Genomic DNA, 20,053 nt, shown 5'->3' on the forward strand with positions numbered 1-20,053 from the left:
GTGTCTACTCATATTATTTGCCTGATATAAAAAATGTTCTCTTTTTACTCTGACCCTTTTAATATTTGAAAATGTCACTGTGGGCAACGCGTCTTATAATTTATAGAGAGTAATGTTACATTCAGAATTTTATGTTTGGTTTTTAATGTGTACTTGCTACTTACTAGCTGTTCTGGCTGTACAGGTTGAATTTTTTGAACTGAGTATACCCACAGCCCCTGTTTAAGCATCCCCGGTCTCAGTGCTTTTGATCCTAAAATTCTTATCTCCTGGCTCTGCTCCTTTAAGTGTCACTTTTGTATTTAAGGTTCCTATTGGGTATCTTGCCTGTGGGTATCTCGAGCAGTGCCAATTTATCACGTCCCAGTTTGATTACTTTTCCTTTTTTTGGCCACTGTTCCTTCCCCTGTGTTTCCTTGTTCAGTTCCGGGCACCATCTCCCCATTGAGGGTCTCTGGTCTCTGGTCGTTCTGGAGCCCTTCCTTATCCTTATCACACCAACTAAGGGGTCATCAGCCCCTGACAATTCTGCCCCTAAAAAGTCTCTTCTTTTCATTCCAGCCTAACTCAGGCACAGTAATTCCTTAGTGAGTTCAGAACAAAAGTTTCTCGTGGGTCTTTCCCCGTCAGTCCTCCACTCTCTGCCGCTAGATCTTTCTGGGCATATAGTCCAACACGGACATACTCCGCTTTGCTGTAGAAACAAGCCTTTACAACCTGACACAACTTACTTTTTCCAGATTCCTCTCTTCTACCTGTCTGCTCCCTTGGCCCTCTTCCATATGTAGCTTTAGCCAATACTGAAAGTCCTTTGAATATACCATGTATTTTCACACTGAACTTTTCTGTTTTGATCCTCATTATTTGACCGACCTTCTGTCTTCTCATCTTCACCCTTCCAGAAGTAAAAATCATTTCTTCTGTGTCCTCTCACAGTACTTTTTGTTCTTCTTTGACCATCACTCGGTATACCGCGTTATGGTTCATCGTCTATGTGAAGCTTCCTCAGGCTAAATTATGAATTTTTCCAGAGAGAGACTTGCTTCCCTCTCTTGTGGAAAAAAAAAAGAAACTCTTCCAGTGTTTGAAACTTAATAGCCCGATTAATATGTGCAAAGTTGGGATGTACTGAAATGGATTCAGATTCTCATAGATGCAGTTACTGTACCAAATAAATGGAGAAGTAACGAAGATTAAAGCAAAAGAACTTCTTTGCCAATTTTTTCTTGAGAGCTAGGGATTTAAATGTATGGCAAGCATAGGAATTCCTTTGAAAAGTCAGCGAATAATGAATGGCGGTATCACCTGCAAGCTACTATTTGTTCAAATTAGATCCACCAAGGCATTGTCTCTGGCATTTGTTATCAATTCATTGTATTGATGATTTTAAAACAAGAACTACTTTCTGTCCAGGCTGACTTTGAATTGATGATTGGTTTGCATGTATTGATTGGTTAGCATGAATTGATGGGCAGTGAGATAAAGGTACTAAGTTAAATGCACATGAAAAAAAGCATCGTCTCTGTCTCCTATTTGTTGCAATAGAGTAGAAAGAGAAACTGATACACATGGAATAATTAAGTGCTAGACTAGTTGAGATTGATTATAATAAACAAAAATGAAATTTGGGCAGTGAAAAATTATTATGACTTGGAGAGGTAATGAGAGGGCTCATTAAGAACTTACTTATACCTGAAACTAATATAGTATTATAAATCAACTATACTTCAATAGGAAAAAGAATTTATTTACTGGTTCTTGAAAAATAGGATTTTTAAAGGATTGCATGAGCGAAAACAAGGAATTCCATATGAAGAAACTGACATGGATCAACTGACAAGAAGCTTTCTATGTCTGAAAGGCCAAAATTCAGTTGATAATTTTAGCAGTAATCTATGTTGTTTACTCTTATGAATATGAAGTCATTCTCTTCTACTTTGTTTTTCTCTTACAGGTGGATCGGATATTGAGTATCTAGACTTCTATAAGCCTGTCGTGTGGTTCTGGATCCTGGTAGGACTTGCTTACTTTGCTGCTGTCCTGAGCATGATTGGAGACTGGCTCCGAGTGATATCAAAAAAGACAAAAGAAGAGGTGAGAACTAAGAAGTGTGCAAAGACAGTCTTACTTAGCTAATTCAGTAAAGATTATTTTTAGTGTTTTTTACATTTGTTTTTTTAAGTATTTAAACATTAAGATTTTTAATATTTATGTTTGCTGTGAATTTGCTATATGAGGCTATCAAATGAGTTAAAATTCATTCACTTAACAAAGACTTTCTAAACACCTCTACATGCCAGATGATACCTTGGTGCTGAGGGTAACTTGTAATGAAGAAAGACGTAATTAAAAATATATTCTTACTTCTTTTTCTTTTTTCTTTTATTTCTTTATTACCTCCAGGATACAGGGTAAATTTTATTCCATAAAGAAACAGACAATAGAATATTTGTGTCAGAATATCAGTAGCATGAAAAAAAGAACGTATTATTTATCATATTGAATTTTTAAATTGTGTTCAATAATGTCCTTTCTTCATCTATCTATATAAGTGTGTGCAAGTGCCCACGTATGCACATGCGTAGTTCCCCCAAAGCCATGTGTGTTACGACTAATTTCCCTGTGTACACATTTCAGCTCTTCAAAACGATATTCTTTTATCTGTTTTGTACAGTTGTATATACAGAAATGAACATTAGAATTTTGACTCATGCAATTTTGGAAAATTTGAAATTTAAATCTTGATTTTTCAAATTTCCTAGTTTGGAAATTGAATTTTGATTTTATAATGACGGGTCCAAAAGTACTATTAGTTTGAGTGTGTTGTATTATGAATTCTGTATTTTTTTGCTTCTGAGTCTTAGCCAACGTAGTGATTTTTTTCAGAGCACAGCAAATCTGTAAGGCCTGCAGCTGTAGTACCCTGTCTCCCTTTACCTACCCCTTCATTTCATTATGTGTTGTTCATAGGCCAAGAGACACCAGTGTCGAAATCTTTGATACAACAAGCACGAGTCTTTAAACATACACCCAAAAGGAACAGAATGAGATAGGAAATGTTCTCTCTATAAACATTTTCTTTGAAACTCATCAAGTCATATAATTTCTTATTAATACCCAAGGTGCCTATAGTAATTAAAAGGAGTATAAATTTTTCCAACATTTCCTCTCACAGATACCATATTTCTCAACTGGTAATTCATATATTCAGTCTGTATGTATTAATCTATATCTTAGTTATACTGTAAAGCCAATAATTTAATATAAACAGATGAGCAAGACAGTATGCTTGACATTCTAGTTTAAATCATGTGAAAAGTTCTTCTCTGTATACGACCCCGACTGATTTCTCCCCAGTCTGTATTAGGTTCATTTTGTGTGTGTGTGAGAGAGAGAATGAATGAATTATGGTTATTTTAATTTAAGTGTCTTTTAAGGATCTTAAGAAACTAAGGGAAAAGGGAAAATTGTAACTAGGAAGTATTTTGCATAGCAGAGCTAAAAAGAGAACTTCTCAAACTTCTCATCGTAAACTGGCTTTCAAATGCATTTTAAAAACACACACATTTATTTTTTTAAATAAAATAGAATTGAACAGAACCAATCTCCTATAGTTACTTTTTAAAAAGTACTGTTTTGTGGAAATATATATTTATATATACACATGTATATGTATAATAAGCACACTATATATTATACACATACTTGTGTATACATACTAATATTATTATGGCTCACAGTCCAAAAGTTTGAAAGCCACCCAAGCACACAGAGACTAAGGGGGAATTTTTATCTTACACCATTTGTATAATTTGTATTTGATTAGAGGTGAAAAACCTGTATTATTAAAAACCAGTGCTTTTGTGGTAGGATGAGCTGGGAAAGCACTGGCACCTTTTCCCAGAGTAGTGAGATAATCATCTGCATTACTCTGCTTGAGCTGCCATAACAAAATAGACTGGGTAGCTTAACCAACAAGAATTTACTTGCTCACAATTCCAGAAGCTGAAAGTCCAATATTAAGGTACTGGTTTCTGGTGAGGTCTGTCTCTTTGGCTGGCAGACGGTGCCTTCTTGCTGTGTCCTCACAAGGCCTTGTCTCTGTGCCCGTGCCTGGACAGAGGGGGTGGGCCTTTGGTGGCTATTCCTCTTATAGGGACACCAGTCCTATCGGATTAGGGCTCCACCCTTATGACCTCATTTAACCTTAATTACTTCCTTTAAGGGTCTGTTTCCAAATATAATCACATTGAGGGTTAGGGCTTCAGCATAAGACTTTTTGCAGGACCCAAAAGTCAGGCTATAATACAATCCTTTGAAATAAATTTACATTTCTACATTAATTGGCTTATTTAATATGAAAAATAAGTCTGTTTGCCTGCTTATGAGTGATCTCCATGATTCTCAGCCAAAAGTATACTTTTGTGTTTTATGTGTTTTCAACACTGAAAAGTAGAGAGCTGTTTTCTTTTCTTACCATGAGTTTTTTGGTTTCTACCTAGCTTTCTGAGTGACATGTACTGTCTGGTGACTGCATCTGTGGAAAGCTCGTGTGAGTAGAGGCCATGAGCAAGTTTATGTGAACCCTCCGGAGCCGCAGCTGCTCCAGACAGTTGAGTCAGTTGCAATGGAACTGTCACTTGGAGCAGATGTGTGTTTTATAATTTATAATAATGCAATTTATGGAAATGAAAAAATTGGATTGCAAATTCAACAGAGAATATGAAGAAAGAAAGGGAAAGACGATTTATAATTTATCTATAGATGATCAAGGCCAAAGTTTTTATGGATGAAATACTACTACTCATTTCTACAGTAATGGAAAAAAGATTATTTGATAATTTTAGTTTTGAAATAACTCACTAAAGGACATGATTAAATAGAAACCAACTAAATACATTCTGGTTGTCATCTTTACACACATGAACCATGCTAGGTGACTGTTCACTATCTATTCCTTATCTTCTGTACCTAAATGATTCCAGATACTTCCACTTTTAAAACCTACCAAAATGTTCAGAAACAATAAGGATATTTCTAGATTTCAATTGCATAAAAATGCTATTTTTGATAACTTAGCATCCTCTCTATTAAAAATGTAATTAGTACAGAATATAAAAATATAAAATAATATATAGTATCAAATTTCTAAATAATAATACAAAAACACATGCTTTCCCCAAATGAAAAGATTCTGGCTAATAGTAAATCCTAAGCTTATATTATTTTTTTCAAAAACAAATCTTAAATCACATTGGTTAGGTATAAACATAGAGCTCTAATCATATGTGGCCTTATTTCTGTTTTTTAGGTTAAAGTATATTCTGTTTCCAATGAAAACTAACTTTAATGAAAATATTATGTTTAGAAGTAAGGAAAAATGGTTTTTTATGAGCATACTGAAATAAAACATGTTGGTATAGCTAATCCATCTGAAGTATTTGAAAGGAAATGGCTAGTTGGAGCACTGCATAGTCTCAGAAGTGTCACATATAATTATAGTTGATCTGCATTCCTCAAAAAAAAATAATGATCTCAATAATTTTTCCATGGAGGCATATGAGTTTCTGTAGAAGTGTGTATTTGTCTCATTATTTTTTAAGCTCTAATGGAGAGTAACACATGTTCAACCAGAAGAAGTGGTATGACTAGACTGTCTATGAAGCCATATACCCTCTTCTGAGGAAATAATATTTCCATTTAGAGAATAAAGATTATCTCTATATTCTGGATAATACAATAATACTGATACCAGGAGGAATAAAAATAAGATTTGACCACAAAATTGAGAAGGTAAATTCATAAACAAGTAGTGCATTCTTATCACGTGCAGACGTAGTTCTGTTTGCTACTGTTGACATTCCTTGAGTTTGAAAGACCTGTGATTTCTATATAGTTCTGGTATCGATGTACACGTACTACAGTGTTTGGGGTGTTCCCAGCCGTATGTGAGACAAACACCGCCACAGCCCCTATGTCAGCATGCCAGTGTTCTCAGGCCACGTGGCACTACAACTAACCAACATCACTTCTTTACCAGATCATTTCTTTAGCCTGTGAAGCTATTCATGCAAATGAAGACACTCACTTTAGTAAGTTGGCTTTACATCATATTAAGGAAACTCCCTTTGATTGGGAAGCTCTAGGGCCGAGAGGCCTTGAAAGACTGTCCCTCAAACTTATTTTTGGCCCCAGAATTGCACAGGGACCTGAGGATGTGGAGGGACGTAATTTTTTTTTCTGCTGGTTACTTGGCAAGAGCATTTGGTCTTCTCTGAACTTTACTCTGTGTGGTGATACCTCCCTTTAGTGAAAGAGCTGGGAGTTGATGGCTCTTTATCTCGCCTGGAGATGGACAGTTAAAGAACAGTTGCATTCTGAGCCCTGGAAAGGCTTCAGTAGAGTATTTTATCATTATTTCTTATGGGAGATGGACTTTTAATATGAAAGGTTTTATATGCCCTTTGAAATAAAAATTAGACACTATTCTGAAAACCTTAGGGAGCTACTGAAGTATTTTAAATAAGTGGAACGAAATATCTTGTCAACAGTGAGGGAGATGGATGAGAAGCAAAGCTTGATGCTGTGCAGTCAGTTGGGAGAGATTATTACAGGAATCTAGGTAATACAGAATGAAGAATCTATGCTGGCAGGGGGATAGAGATGAAACCAGAGATTTCAAAGTTATTTTGGGGATAGAAGGAATCCTTTAGCTGTGGTCAGTAAAGAGAAGGGGAAGATGACATCCATGATTTTAGCTTTGGATGGGATAACAAAACACAGGAGAATGAGAGATTCTGAGTAGATGGAGGAGGAATGAGAATGTCATTTTGGATATATTGTGATTGATGGATGTGTTGGACATCCAGGTGGGTAATTCAAGTGTAGATATTTGGATATGCAAGCCTGGAATGTAGGAAGGATAGGAGCTGGAGAGAGTGGTGGTGGAGAGGGTGGTCATCACAACATAGACGACAGCGGAAGTTGTGAGTATAGATGAATTCACCTGATGAAGGAGAATAAAAATAAAAGAACAAATAGCAACGTAAGACTTAAATTATTCTTCAAGGCAATAGTAACTCTCACACACCAATACATGTCTAATTTCTAAATGAATTTTACGGACAGTCATTTCCGTAGACTAAGACCCCAAGTTATGTTTCTGTATCATTTTAGTATTGTATTACCTACCACGAACCTTTGTGCATCTAGTGTGAGGAAGTCCTTACAAGGCAGAGTACGTGTTAAAAACAAAACAGGGTTTGCGAGTAGTGAAAATGGAAATGCTCTTCTTCTAGAATATAGTTTATTTCTTTTTTTACTCTTAAATGAGATCAAGTGTTCAGCTGCAAAATAATATCTGCTCATCAGGAAACTGAAGCAAGGGAGGTAAGGTGACTACTTGCTTATGGTTATACAGCTGGTACGGAATAGAATCCATAATCCCCCAGATGGCTCGACTGCGTGGCCAGGCCTTTTTGCTAAACTAACTTTTTTCTGCGTTGCTGCTCCCTAGGTGCTCAAAAAAGTTGGTTATGTATTGTTGCTACTTTTCTTTTTTTCTTATTCTTTTATATGTAAGTAATATTAACACATTAGAAGTAAGTACCCAAATTTGACTCCTCTGTTACAGTGCAGCTACAGAGAAGAGCTCTGTGACTTTAGTTTCATCATTGGTTGTGTTGTGGTATATAGACCAGTGAAATCTTGAAACCTAAAGTTTTAACACTCTTTTGAATGAATGGAAATGTATTACTTCAAAAAAGTGCATGGCCTTTGGAATCCTTAAAACTGTGTTTTAATTCTATCCTGTTTCCTAGCTCTGAAAATTTCACCAAAATACCTAATCTGTAATTCTCCATTTTCTTATAAAGTGAGGTTTAACCTCTTTTATGAGGTGCCTTGAAGATTCAGTGGGTAGCATGTGGGATGTGGCTACATGCTTACTGTATGCTTACTCTTTTCCTCATGGGTTTTCTGAAGGAATTAGTATCAAATTATTGTCCCAAATCAAATGATCCTGTAAATTTCTAAGACTATCGTCTATACATCATCATATATTCTCCATTATAGAATCTGAAATGCTGTGAGTGCTTATATGGCTAAACATTTTATCTGGTTGAGATAATAAACACAAAAGAAAAGATAAACAAGAAAACGTTAAAGTTATGTATATTACTGGAATTTGATCATAAACCCAGAGTCCAAAATAGCCCAGGAAAAAAGTGGGTACAAGAATTTCAAATCTATTCGATGTTCTGTGGTGTTGAAAACTAGTTTTTGCATTAAATTTTTCTTAAATCAACCCAGATTACTCTTATTTTAATCCTTCTCTTGAATTAGAGCCAGATTTTCAGATGTCTTGATGTGCGGACTGAGGTAGAATTCATTTGTATTTTTCCTTTTATTAAATTGAGAGTGAGTAGCTCAGTAGTTATGTTAAAAAATAAAAGCATGAGGGAAGATTCCTTTTTTTGCTGTTTTAGATTTTAGATTGAACCCTCAGAATTTATAAATTGTAACTTCTTTTTTCTTCAGGTATTTCACAGAATGTCATCTGGCAACGGAAATTCAGAGTAATCTTTTCTATTCATTTGTACACAATAGGAAGATAACTTAAGATAATAGTTTTTGCCTCAAAGCACTTTATAAGTAATTTTGTTTTCTTTAGCTAGAGAGCGCATTATGGGGATTTAATGCATCAAGATATAATGCTATCTATCTCTTTTGACTGTTTTGATAATGTCATCTATTCTGAGAATTCGTGTTAGGAAAAGTGACCACCGTGAACTCTGCTTTTAAAATTGTTTTTGGACTTTCTTCATCAAACCAAAGTATTGTGCAGGCCTGTATTCAGAGCTAACACCAATTACATTTTACAAAAAAAATCAAACCTACTTTTGCTGAAGACAAGCAGGTGTATTTTCAAAGATGAATGACACAAATAATTTGGTTGTTATGTCCTCCGTAGCTGGCTTTCTGAAAGAATATTAGTTTGTGGTCGATTATTGCTGAGAGTAAGGGGAACACTTTGAAGTTTACCAGGGATTATTCAAGCATCCTTTGCAACAAAGTATGGTGACTTGTTTAGTGGATGGCACCAGAATTCTTCCTACCTCAAACATGATTCGAAGCAAAATAATCCAATTAATGATATGTTTGTGAATGTATACACACAGATACACAAAATATCCTCTTTCCAAACAAGGAAGAATCCTTGTTCTTCTTCCAGAGAAAGTGTGAGTCTTCAGTGCTATTCATTTATTATGCAAATACTATGTTATTTATAACACAAATATTTTCATTTGTCTCTTCTTCTAGACATATGGCAGGATTGCACTTCCTCTTCCCCTTGTGGTTGGCGAGCCATAGGAATGGTTCTGGCCAACATTTGTGGGCAAGATGGGAAGAAGATTTAATTGCGCCTGTGAGTCTCTTCAAGTGCTTAAAGATCACGGTGCTGTATGAGCCAGGGTCCCTGAGTAACCATAATGAGCAGAACCTGCTGCTGACACGTCATGGCCATTCAGCAGCAGTGAGAGATTAACTTCTGTTACTTTAAGCCACTAATATTAACAGGCTGTTTTGTTTTTTTTTTTAGATTATAACCTCCCCTATCCTGACTAATCCTGTAAAACAATAAAATACAGTTGCTCTAATTCAAGGAAAGAGTTAAAGTAATAATAATAATAATTTAGAAGATTTAAATTTTTATGTGCCATACTCATATTTGGTGAATTTTATGCTAGTTTCCAAGTCTCTGATAAGATTATTTGCACTTATATTATTTATATTATATTATTTGCACTATATTATCTATATTTATCTAAGATTCACTAATGGTTTTATTAAAAAAGAAGCATCAAGGTAAGAGCTGAAGTAAAACAGACCAACCTGCTTTTTAAAGAAACTATAGCTAGGCTTTAAATTGTTCAGAGACCAAATATCCCTGTTCCTATAAAAAAGCAGTCTCTGCTCTCATTCGTGATATTATATTCATTCAAGATTGGGTCCCATGATATTGAATCTGTTTTATGTATAAATGTTCTGAAAGAAAGAATCTTGAACTGATGTTAAGTTTCATAAAACCAATGCATAATACCAAAATAATCATAGATGTTAAAGAACAAGTTCTCCTTATACAATATTATTTTTGAAATTTATTAGGTTGAACTGTATAAAATTGTTGACATTCAACTATTTTTGACCTTATACTCACAATTTCACATGGTTCAACCATGTGAAATATTCTAATGCTAATACTCTAATAATAAATATTCTAATACTCAATTGTATTTACAAACCAGTTTCTATACATAATATAATCCATCATTAATTACAGCATATGCATTATGCAAAATCATATATGGCTGGATATTTCTGGTATGCTTTCTTTTTTCTTTTTTTTAACATTTTTTATTGATTTATAATCATTTGACAATGTGTCAAATTCTAGTGTAGAGCACAATTTTTCAGTTATACATGAACATATATATATTCATTGTCACATTTTTTCCTCTGTGAGCTACCATAAAATCTTGTATGTATTTCCCTGTGCTATACAGTATAATCTTGTTTATCTATTATTCTACAATTTCTGGTATGCTTTCTTTACTTGGTACTTGGCTAAAGCTTTTCAAAATTCTGTTTTTCTTGTGTACAGACTATAGACCAATTATCTCAACTCGAAGACAGACCAATTTGTTACACCTGCACAAATCTATCCCTGTCACTTGTCACTTATCACTTGTCACTCCAGACTGTAGCTCTGGATTTCCCTCTTCTTTTCTCACCTGGCCACGTCATAACTGCTGAAGCGCTCTCTGGGGCCACTTCACTTCACTCGTGGATATTGATTCCTCACTGTATTTCCCATAATGCAGCTACTATGAGGCTGAAACCATTTATATAACTTTGTGGAAGGCTTGAGGATAACTTAGGGGAATTACAGAGCAGAAGAGGAAAACTGTATGCTTGGGCAATCAGACAATATTGCTCCCAGAGTCCATGGGTCATCTTCTGGAAGGGTCTCCCCTTGGCCATCTCACACCTCCACCCCTGGCTCAATAGCGTATGGCACGGATCTGCTTATCGCTATAGATCCATTCACTCTATTAAAGTGTTCCTTCTCCTAAGCGCAGGGACCAAACCAGCAGAAGATCAGTTAACACAATAACAATACAATATATACCATATTGTGTATAAATATATACAGACAAAAGTTGTATGTGTATATGTATACACACACACACATACAATATATGCAACAATACTCTCACCCAAATGGAGGTAGCTGTTTGAATTGTTTCACATGATCCTGGATATCTTAGTCTGAAAGAACTTCGTTTGGATTGCTTTCTCAGTGAGGGTCATTCCTAGCAGCCGTGGATATGTACTTGATTTACATTTCTGTGATTAAACAAACATGCTCACCAAAGTAGTCATGTTTATAATGAAGGGGTGCCACTACAAACTCTAGCTCCAGGATACCAGGCTGCCTGTGATCCCTGAAATGTCTGCTTTTTTTTGCCATTAGAATTAAAACAAAACAAAACAAAAAGCTGCTCACATCTTACAGCTGTTTATCCCAGCTACACACAGTTGTTCATAACCACTCTGGTTTTACTAGTTTCGTAATCTCTCCACATCAGCCAGCATTTAGTTATCCTTCGAGCAACATGTTTGTGTGAAACCCTGCCCTAACGCTAGGTAGGAAATCGATCATGCTGGGAAGTCTTACTATACAAAGGAATGTATTTCCAAAATTGGAAGCTACGTGTATAAATATGATTTTGTTCATGGTCTTTCTCACGATTTCCAAAGCTTGTAATATGTCAATAGCCCTTTCAGTTTCCTGGTGCTTATTTGTGAGAAGCTAAAATATTTCTCTTAGTGAGGATGTTTTTATGTCATCCAGTGTTCTGGATATATATATATATATATTCTTCTTTATATACATATGGATATGATATTATATATATATATATATTATATTACCTTTACTTCAATTTGTGTCATTTCCACCACACTTTGAGAGCCTGTTGGACAGAGTTAACCTAAATAGAATTTCAGCTTAAGGACTACTGTTCTGTGTTCAATACACATTTCCAAATGGGCAGTAAAGTCTGCAAGGATGTGTATAAGCAGGGCAGGATAAAAATGGCTCTCCTATTTTGAAGCCACATGGACTGCAACATGAAAACTTGGTCTTAAATGTGAATTGACCAGAAGGCACTGGAGTCCAAGTTTGAGTATAGGAGAAATAAGGATTTCACTGAGTAGTGTTTCTGGTCTCCAAGTTGGGGACGGTTGTGCCACCCACAAGAGATGCAGAGCACAAGTGGCTTTGTTCTACACGAACTCATTGACTGGTCTGTTCATCAGCCATGTTTTGATTTTCCATGGTGTGTCAGGCACTTTATAGGTATTGGGAATAGAAGCATAAAGAAAAGTCACAGCATTTGCCCTCAAGGAGAAATTTACAGGTAAGTGGGGGTATATGATTACTAATAATTACTAGCAAGTAGGTACTGTGGTAGAGATAAAAAGACGATGCTCTGTGTGCAACGGTCGACAGAAATAGAATTACTAAGTTTAATTAAGTGATTTGGGGAAATTTGCATAAAGAAGGTGATATCCCTGACTTCTCTCTTTCTTTCCCATTTTACATTCAGCCCTACAGCATTGATCTGAAAACGGACTGAATTGAACCATTTCTCACCTTCTCATCATCTTTTTCTGTGACATCATTAGCTCACACCTGGATTATTCTAAATCCTAACTGGTTTCCTTGCTTCCACCTTTGCTGTATGGAAAGTCTATTCTCAAAACAACTGCCAGACTAATCCTTTGAAACAAGTTGTGTCACATCATTTCTCTGATTAGAAGTTTCCCAGTGTCTCCCCATTGTTCTTAGAGTAGAAGTTAAAGTCAGTAAAATAGCATGAAAGATCTGTATGAGCTAGTCCCTATTACCCTGACCTCTTCTCTTACTATTCCTCCCCATACTAGGCACACCCCTGCCCCAGTGCCTTTGCACTGACTATTCCCTGAATCAGGAATATTCTTTTTCAGGATATCTGTCTGGCTGGCTCACTTCCTAATGTCTTCAAACCTTTTTTTAATAAACGATTTCAATTTTTAATAATGAAAACAATGTGCCATTCCAGAAATAACTTGAGGGGAGAAAAGTCTTCTGTATAAAAACAAAGTCATCCAAATTATAAATAGTATAACTTTTTGCCTCTTCAGTTTAAAATACTCCCCTGCAGTTCCACCTCTCCATTCAGCATCTTTCCTGTCCCATCACATATTGAAGATAAATGGTATTACAGCACAACTGATAGTTTAATCTAACATAAGAACTTGTGCAGTGGTTTTTTTTTAAGTCTTTGGCCTTAGTGGCTTTCCTTCTTTTACACATTGAAAGTGCTGCTGCAGGAACCAGTGTGGAAGAGAACATCTTTGTCACCTGCCACTTTGGCAGTGAGGACACACCTGACCATCCTGTTTAAAGCTAAAACTCCTCTTCCCCCAGCTGCCTTGACTCTCCATGCCCTGCTCTAGTTTTCCATCATATTTACCAAATTCTAACATCCTACATGATTTACTCATTAACTGTGTTTCATTGTTTATTGCCTATTTCTCTTCCCAGAAGGTATTGTTCATAAGGGAATGAATTTTTGATATTTTACTTCATCAAAATCAGGTAAAACAGTGCTTGGTATATAATAGGCACTCAATGGATGCTTGAGTTGAATGAATGAAAAAGTGTAGACATAAAATGATTCAGAATTCAGAAGAAGGGGTAGAATTAATTTGGAAAAATTTGGAGACATGTCAATATAGGCAGCTTCTTTTTCAAGCTTACATTCAATATTTGCATATCTTGTACTTCTTTAGTGATAAAAGAGGAAGGGGCTAGTTTTTCCTCTCTGTCAGGTCAGAGAGATGATTTTAATTTTGTTCATTCTTTAACATTTTCAGGAGAACCCAAGTATACTTGATTTGGTGGGTTTTATTCTTTTATTACTGCTTATAGAGACAAAATAAATTATAATTAATATTTAAGAGATGATTAAATTCATAATTAAATAGCCTGACATATAAGCTGGTTAGAATTTTCTGTAGGCTAAAACAATTCATGTTTCAGTGAAAACAAACAAAACAAAACAAAAAAACCTTGAGTCATTACTCTAAGATGTCGTACAAAGTTTGATACCATCAAGCTAGAAGCTAGTTCAAAAGTTAGTCTCTAGCTGCAATAAAATGTCAGGCAGGAAAATTTCATTTTTATTTCTGATGTTATAATTTCTTGGCAATTTAATATTTTTGTTCTTGTTTGTTTTATTTTATAATAATCAGTTCTTACTATTCCTTGCTGCTGTGTTAAGAAGTGGCCCCCCACACCCCATGTGAAATTCTGCTTATGGCAATTTGTTCTACTTGAAGCATTAAGAACATGTTCCCAGAAGGTTTTAATGCTTTTAAACTTTCTAGGCTCTGTAAAACTGAAATCTTTCTGACTTGAAGGGCATTTATTTGATTTGAAAAGTAAAATGCAGCGTGAGAGAAAAAAGACGCAGGCAGAACCTGTCTGACCTGCCTCTGTAGAGCAGTACACGCAGCAACAGTATTGGGTTAAAGTGAAGGAGGCTTAGGGGAATTGTCTCCTTAACGTGAAATTAAATCGATACGGAATTCTAAGTGAGGAGTCAGTATTTTTCCAGGATCTCCAATTAGAAAACAGTTACCCCTAATACATAGTGCTGAGTCGTCTGCTGCTTGTTTTTTTAGTTAGAAATCTTCTGCTCAGAGATGCTGGTTTCAAAATCGTCGTTAGTTTCTACTAGTACAGGTTTTCCCCTCCCGCGGGAGCTGATGGAGCAGGATGTTCTCTGTTGCAAATGGCATGTCTGACATTCGGTTTGATCTACTTGGGAACTGTGAATGAGCAGTTTGGGGAACGAAGTAATACGATCTCCCCTCCCCCCAACCAATTTACACACTAAAGATCCTCTGAACATTGATACCGTCGTTGGCACTTAAATGCTAAATTAGATATTTATATTTTTGCTACATTGGTGACTATATGTAAACTAAAATCTCTGTGGTTTCCATAATTTGAGAGGGAAACGTTTGGGGTTGCTTATACTTGGCTGGAACAAAAGTGTTCCTGGCTTGAGATGTCATATAGTGGAAACTATATCAAAAGTGAAAATGTTTTATATATATAGTCTTATATTCGAGATAGACAAAGGTTTTGTTTTCCAATGTTTGACCAGTGGGAAAGCTCACTTGCCTCATGGAGTTCTTCTCATGAAGGGAGAGGGTGGTGCTGTCATTAATGGCTTGTTGAAGGAGGCCTGATGAAACATAACCAAGTTACGAGTACTCTTCTTATTTTAAATAAGCAGATTCAACCTTACCAAAAGGCTTCCCCCCCTACCCTGCCAATTTTACAAGCATCATAAACCACGGAACTGTTAAATAGTAATACACTGAAGCTAAATCTCAAAATCCAGTACTTCCTTAAAATAAACAGAGGAAGTGTTAGAAATAGAAATGTGAAGTTGCGTCTAGAACCTCTACTTTGTCAAATAAACCCTAGATTCTCATAATCAAAATTGTGTAGTTTCCGTAAGTGGGAAGCACATAACTCAAAAATGTGATTTCAGAAGTTCTTGGAAAATGTCAAAGTTCTAGAATTTAATATTTGATAAATATTCTACATTCACCCCATTTCTCTTGTTGTCACCTTGAGGGTCTTTGCATGCATCCCTGATTTGACACTGCCAGCTGAGCCAGAAACGACTTTAAATGTAGATGTCTACATCCTTGCCTCTTTGAACCTGCTTGCTATTACAGATGTGTTGTGTGTGTCCACATTTGGCATCCACAACTAGCATAATATTCTTGTATTTAAAAGCTCTCAGGTAACTGGGTGTTTTTTCTCACAAAGCAATCATACGTATGGCTTGTCCCCTGTCGGACAATCTGGCAATTTAAAGAGATTTTTAACTAGAGAAAAATGAATTGGTTAATTTCCTCTTCTTTTCCCTTTCCCTGGAAGATTCCACCTTCCATTATTCAAAATGCACAGGCAACCAACTTTTACATCTCAAGAAGAAGAAAAGGAGGCTTGCGAGAGGGGAACTCGAGAAAAGTTAGTCTTTGAGAACTTCGTTGTAAGTTAGCCCTGAAGATGTTAAAATCAGACCGAGGCAAAAGATCCATATCGCTCCACCCTCTCTAACTATTGGTTTAATGTGAAAGAAAATGAATCTGGGTTTATTTAGTCAGTATCAAATTAAAAACAGTAGGTAGCTCTGGCATGATACCTGGAGAGGCATTTGGGAGAGACAGAGCGCGCGCGCCGAATCCTAACCACTAGACCACCAGGGAGCGTCTGGAGGGGCACTTGGATTTGGCGTTGCTTCTCCCCTGCCTTTTCTCACAGTCCTGAATATTCCTTGCCCCTTTAGGACTTGATGTAACACAGGCTTCATAAAATAACCAGACCAAAGTATAATAGAAACCCATCATAGCACAGCTCTCTGCTAAATGGATACAAATGAAACTAGGTCAAATCGTGTTCTCTAAAGCATGAAGTGATCGCGTAAGTGCTATGCAGGGAAGTCAGCCTGCCCGAGGTTAGCAGGGGAAGTGAAGCAGTTCCATTTCATTCTGTCTTGGGAGAGTTCTTTGCTTTTAGTGTAGTGTGAGCAGATGCTTTGGACAACTCCGACTGCCACAGGCAAGGGGGCTGTGAGTGCATTGTGCTGCCTTTCCAGATATTATTAGAAACGTTTATTGAAGGGACATAGATGCTTAGCTCTTTGGCTTTCCTTTCACAACGGATGGATGCCCCCTGAGTGTTATCCTTACATTCAGTGGCGTTGTTTTTCCCTAAATTGTAAAGCCATAAGCCATCAGTGGACACAGCTGAGGATGCAGGTTCATGGCATTTCTGACGGAAATACATCACCCAGGGAGAGAGCCCTGCACCCTTCCCGGGTGAGAGACTAGCTGTGTGTTGTTGTCGCATCCTCAGTGTTTCCACTGCCCCTTCTTTAATTTTATCTTTTCTTCCCGTTTCTTAGGCAGCCCATCACAGTCTGGCCAAGTTAATTGAAATACAGTGGAATGCTTGTAGGACAGATGCTGCCCCGCACAGCGAGCAGCCTTTCTGTGGGACTGGTTTCATGTGCAGTGAACAGTGCGTTATTAGACCGTCTCTGCCACTTTTACTTGTCGAAATAGAGTGGGAGGAAATTTCTGGTTTTGCATTGCTTTCCAAAAATACAGGACCACTTGTACATTTTTTTCTGAAAATTTTTTCATACATTCATGAAAGAATAAAAGCATGATTCTTTGTAGCCCAATTTAAAGATGGCAATGGAAGGGCATTCTATGGACCAGTGCTGTCTGATAGAAATAAAAATCAAAGCACAAATGCAAACCACATACATAACTTGAAGTTTTCTAATGGCCTCACTAAAAAAGAAAAAAGAAACTGATGAAATTAATTTTAATAATACATTTTACTTAACCTAATATATTCAACTACTATCATTTTGATATGTAAATATATAAAACTTGTAAGTGAGACTTTAAAATATATTTTGTAAATAAACTTCATTATCTGATACGTATTTTACACTCACAGTGCATCTCACATCCGACTAGTCATGTTTAAAGTGTTCAGTAGCCAGAATGACAGTGGCCAGTGAAGTGGAGAGCACAGCTGGAGATGAAGGTGAGAATACAGATTACAGCCTACGTCACAGGATATCGACTGACAAGCTCTGGCAGTAACCTGTTTATAAGAAAGCTGCTTCTGTGCTAATGATATAGATTGTGTTTTTCCTCCTAGAAGTTTTATTGTCTTTAATTGACATCATTCCAAGGAATTTTGAAAGGAGAAGAGTAAAGGGCAAGTTGCAGAGGCAGTGACACAGACGTGTCCATTCACATAACTCACTCTTTCCCCGGCTGGAAGCAGTTCCTGGAGAGTGTCTTTGAGTTTTATGTTAGGACGACTGTTGCCACCTCTGCATTTCATCTAACGTGTCAAGGTGAACAGCTCTCCGGGGACCATCGGTTATTTCAGAGGACTGCTGCAACGTCAACCACCCGCACCCGTGCAGTTGTACATGGGAGAGTGTATGTTGTAAGAGCAAGTTTCTAGAAACAATTTCCCCTTTGAAAAGAAGTTGGAAATAATGATTTTTCCTGGATCTAGCTGCTTAGATCATATTGAATATTTTCTTCACAGCCCTTTATGCAAAGTTTAAATACGACAAAGCTATTTTCAAACTGCATTAATAAATAATATTATAATAATAAGATAAATCTATATATTTATATAAATTCAATATGTATGTAAATAATAATAATAAGATAAAGGCATTAACCTCCGAAAATAACACCAGCGAAGAATAGCAGAATGAAGACTTGTTCTTCTCTCACTTCCTTTTTTTTTTTTTTGGTCAGGGGAGGTAATTAGGTTTATTTATTTGTTCTTAGAGAAGGGACTGGGGATTGAACCCAGAACCTCATACTTGCTAGGCATGCGCTCTACCATTTGAGCTACACCTTCCCTTCTCTTACTTCTTTATTACTCACTTCTCATCTTCTTTTTCACACTCTAAAACCCTCCAATCGTTCCTCTCTAACTTGCATCAAGCTCTTTCTCACATGTGTCCCTTCCCCTCCCACAAGCTAATGCCCTAGCCTGGAATGTTCTCTCTACACCCATCACCCTGCTAGCCACAGAGATCATTCGGATCTCAAATCCAATGTCACATCTCTCCAGATATCCCATCGGACCACTCCAGTATAAATTATCCCTCTCTCTTCTATGCTTTCATCACATTTCTTACTTTGGCTTAACTGCACTTAATCATCATTTGTAACTGTGTATTTGCTTGCTAAGTTATTTATCTGTCTCATCCAGGAAGCACCATGAGGTCAGTAGCTTTTGTCCCAACTCATTCAAATGAGCCTTTATATCATGCCACTTCCTGTTTGAAAATGCTGTCATTCACTCACAATACTTCCTCTATCCTCTTCTCCGTTATCTACCCTCCTCCTTGTGACTCCGCAAAATTCATTTGACTCCTTCATTCCACAAAGACTGGTAAGTGCCTGCAGCGTGCCTGCACCGTGCTAGGCAGTTGAGATAGAACAGCGCACAATGTGAAACTTACAAAACAGATGGCTCTCACTGGTCCTCCACTTTGAGAAAGCACGACTCCACTTATAAGCAGCCATGTTGAATTTACTTAATATGGCAAAGGGTTCATAACCTTTACTGGGTCACATCCTCTTTGAGGGTTTGTTAAGAGCTCTGATCCCCTTTCCTAGTGAAAAATGCACAAATCCTAGCAGTGTATATACAATTTTAAGAGGTTCACAAAGCCCCTGAAGCTCACGGTTGGGTGACATTTCCTAAATCAGTCATGGTCTAGGGTGCCAAAATATTTACATTCTCTTCTTAAAACTCTGGGATAGAGAAAGATGAAAGGTGAAATGGAGAATAAGAAGTGAGCCACAACATCTGTCTCTGGGGGAGGGGAAGGAGGTGGATTGGAGGAGAAACCTTTTCTTGTTGCTACTTAACGCCAGAGCTGTAAATCACTGCTCCAGAACAGTGGTCTTCACCCTTCTCGTGTGTGAACTCCCTGAAGGTCTTTTGAAAAGTGAGGTCTTGTCCATGCATATGTTTAAATTAAAATTTAAAAATTCTTCAAATCATTGCAAAGGGTATAATTATCAGTGAACTTAAGCACAGACATTTAACTATAATATTATACATCTCTTTAAATATACAGTGAAATATAAATATCACAGTGGTTGGTACCCGTGGTTAAGTCTAAAGAATACGTGAGAAAGTTCTTCTCATTGCATCCTCTTAGATGGTGCACCTTGTCGATTTGTCTCATCACTTGTGATGTTAACTGGATTCCACAGAGCAGAAAAGTAGAAAGCTGCAAAGTGGCTGCCAGACTTCTGCACTATAAAGTTACTCCTTTCGCTCCATAATTAATGG

General features: G+C 36.8%; 1 protein-coding gene across 5 annotated transcripts in view; it reads left to right on the plus strand.

The window, feature by feature from the left end:
- KCNK2 (potassium two pore domain channel subfamily K member 2) overlaps positions 1-20,053 on the plus strand; it is a 110,710-nt gene that overhangs the window by 75,080 nt on the left and 15,577 nt on the right. For 2 of the 5 annotated variants that reach the window (XM_031690030.2, XM_031690031.2), the window contains exon 6: positions 1,955-2,094. In XM_031690030.2, coding sequence (XP_031545890.1) covers positions 1,955-2,094 — 140 coding nt within the window. Of the gene's footprint in view, positions 1-1,954; positions 2,095-4,502; positions 4,797-17,102; positions 17,628-17,668; positions 18,368-20,053 lie in introns of those variants that run through there. The other 3 variants (XM_072948537.1, XM_072948536.1, XM_072948538.1) reach the window with 3 other exon arrangements.

This window comes from Vicugna pacos, chromosome 23, assembly GCF_048564905.1.
Source record: "Vicugna pacos chromosome 23, VicPac4, whole genome shotgun sequence".
NCBI lineage: Eukaryota > Metazoa > Chordata > Mammalia > Artiodactyla > Camelidae > Vicugna > Vicugna pacos.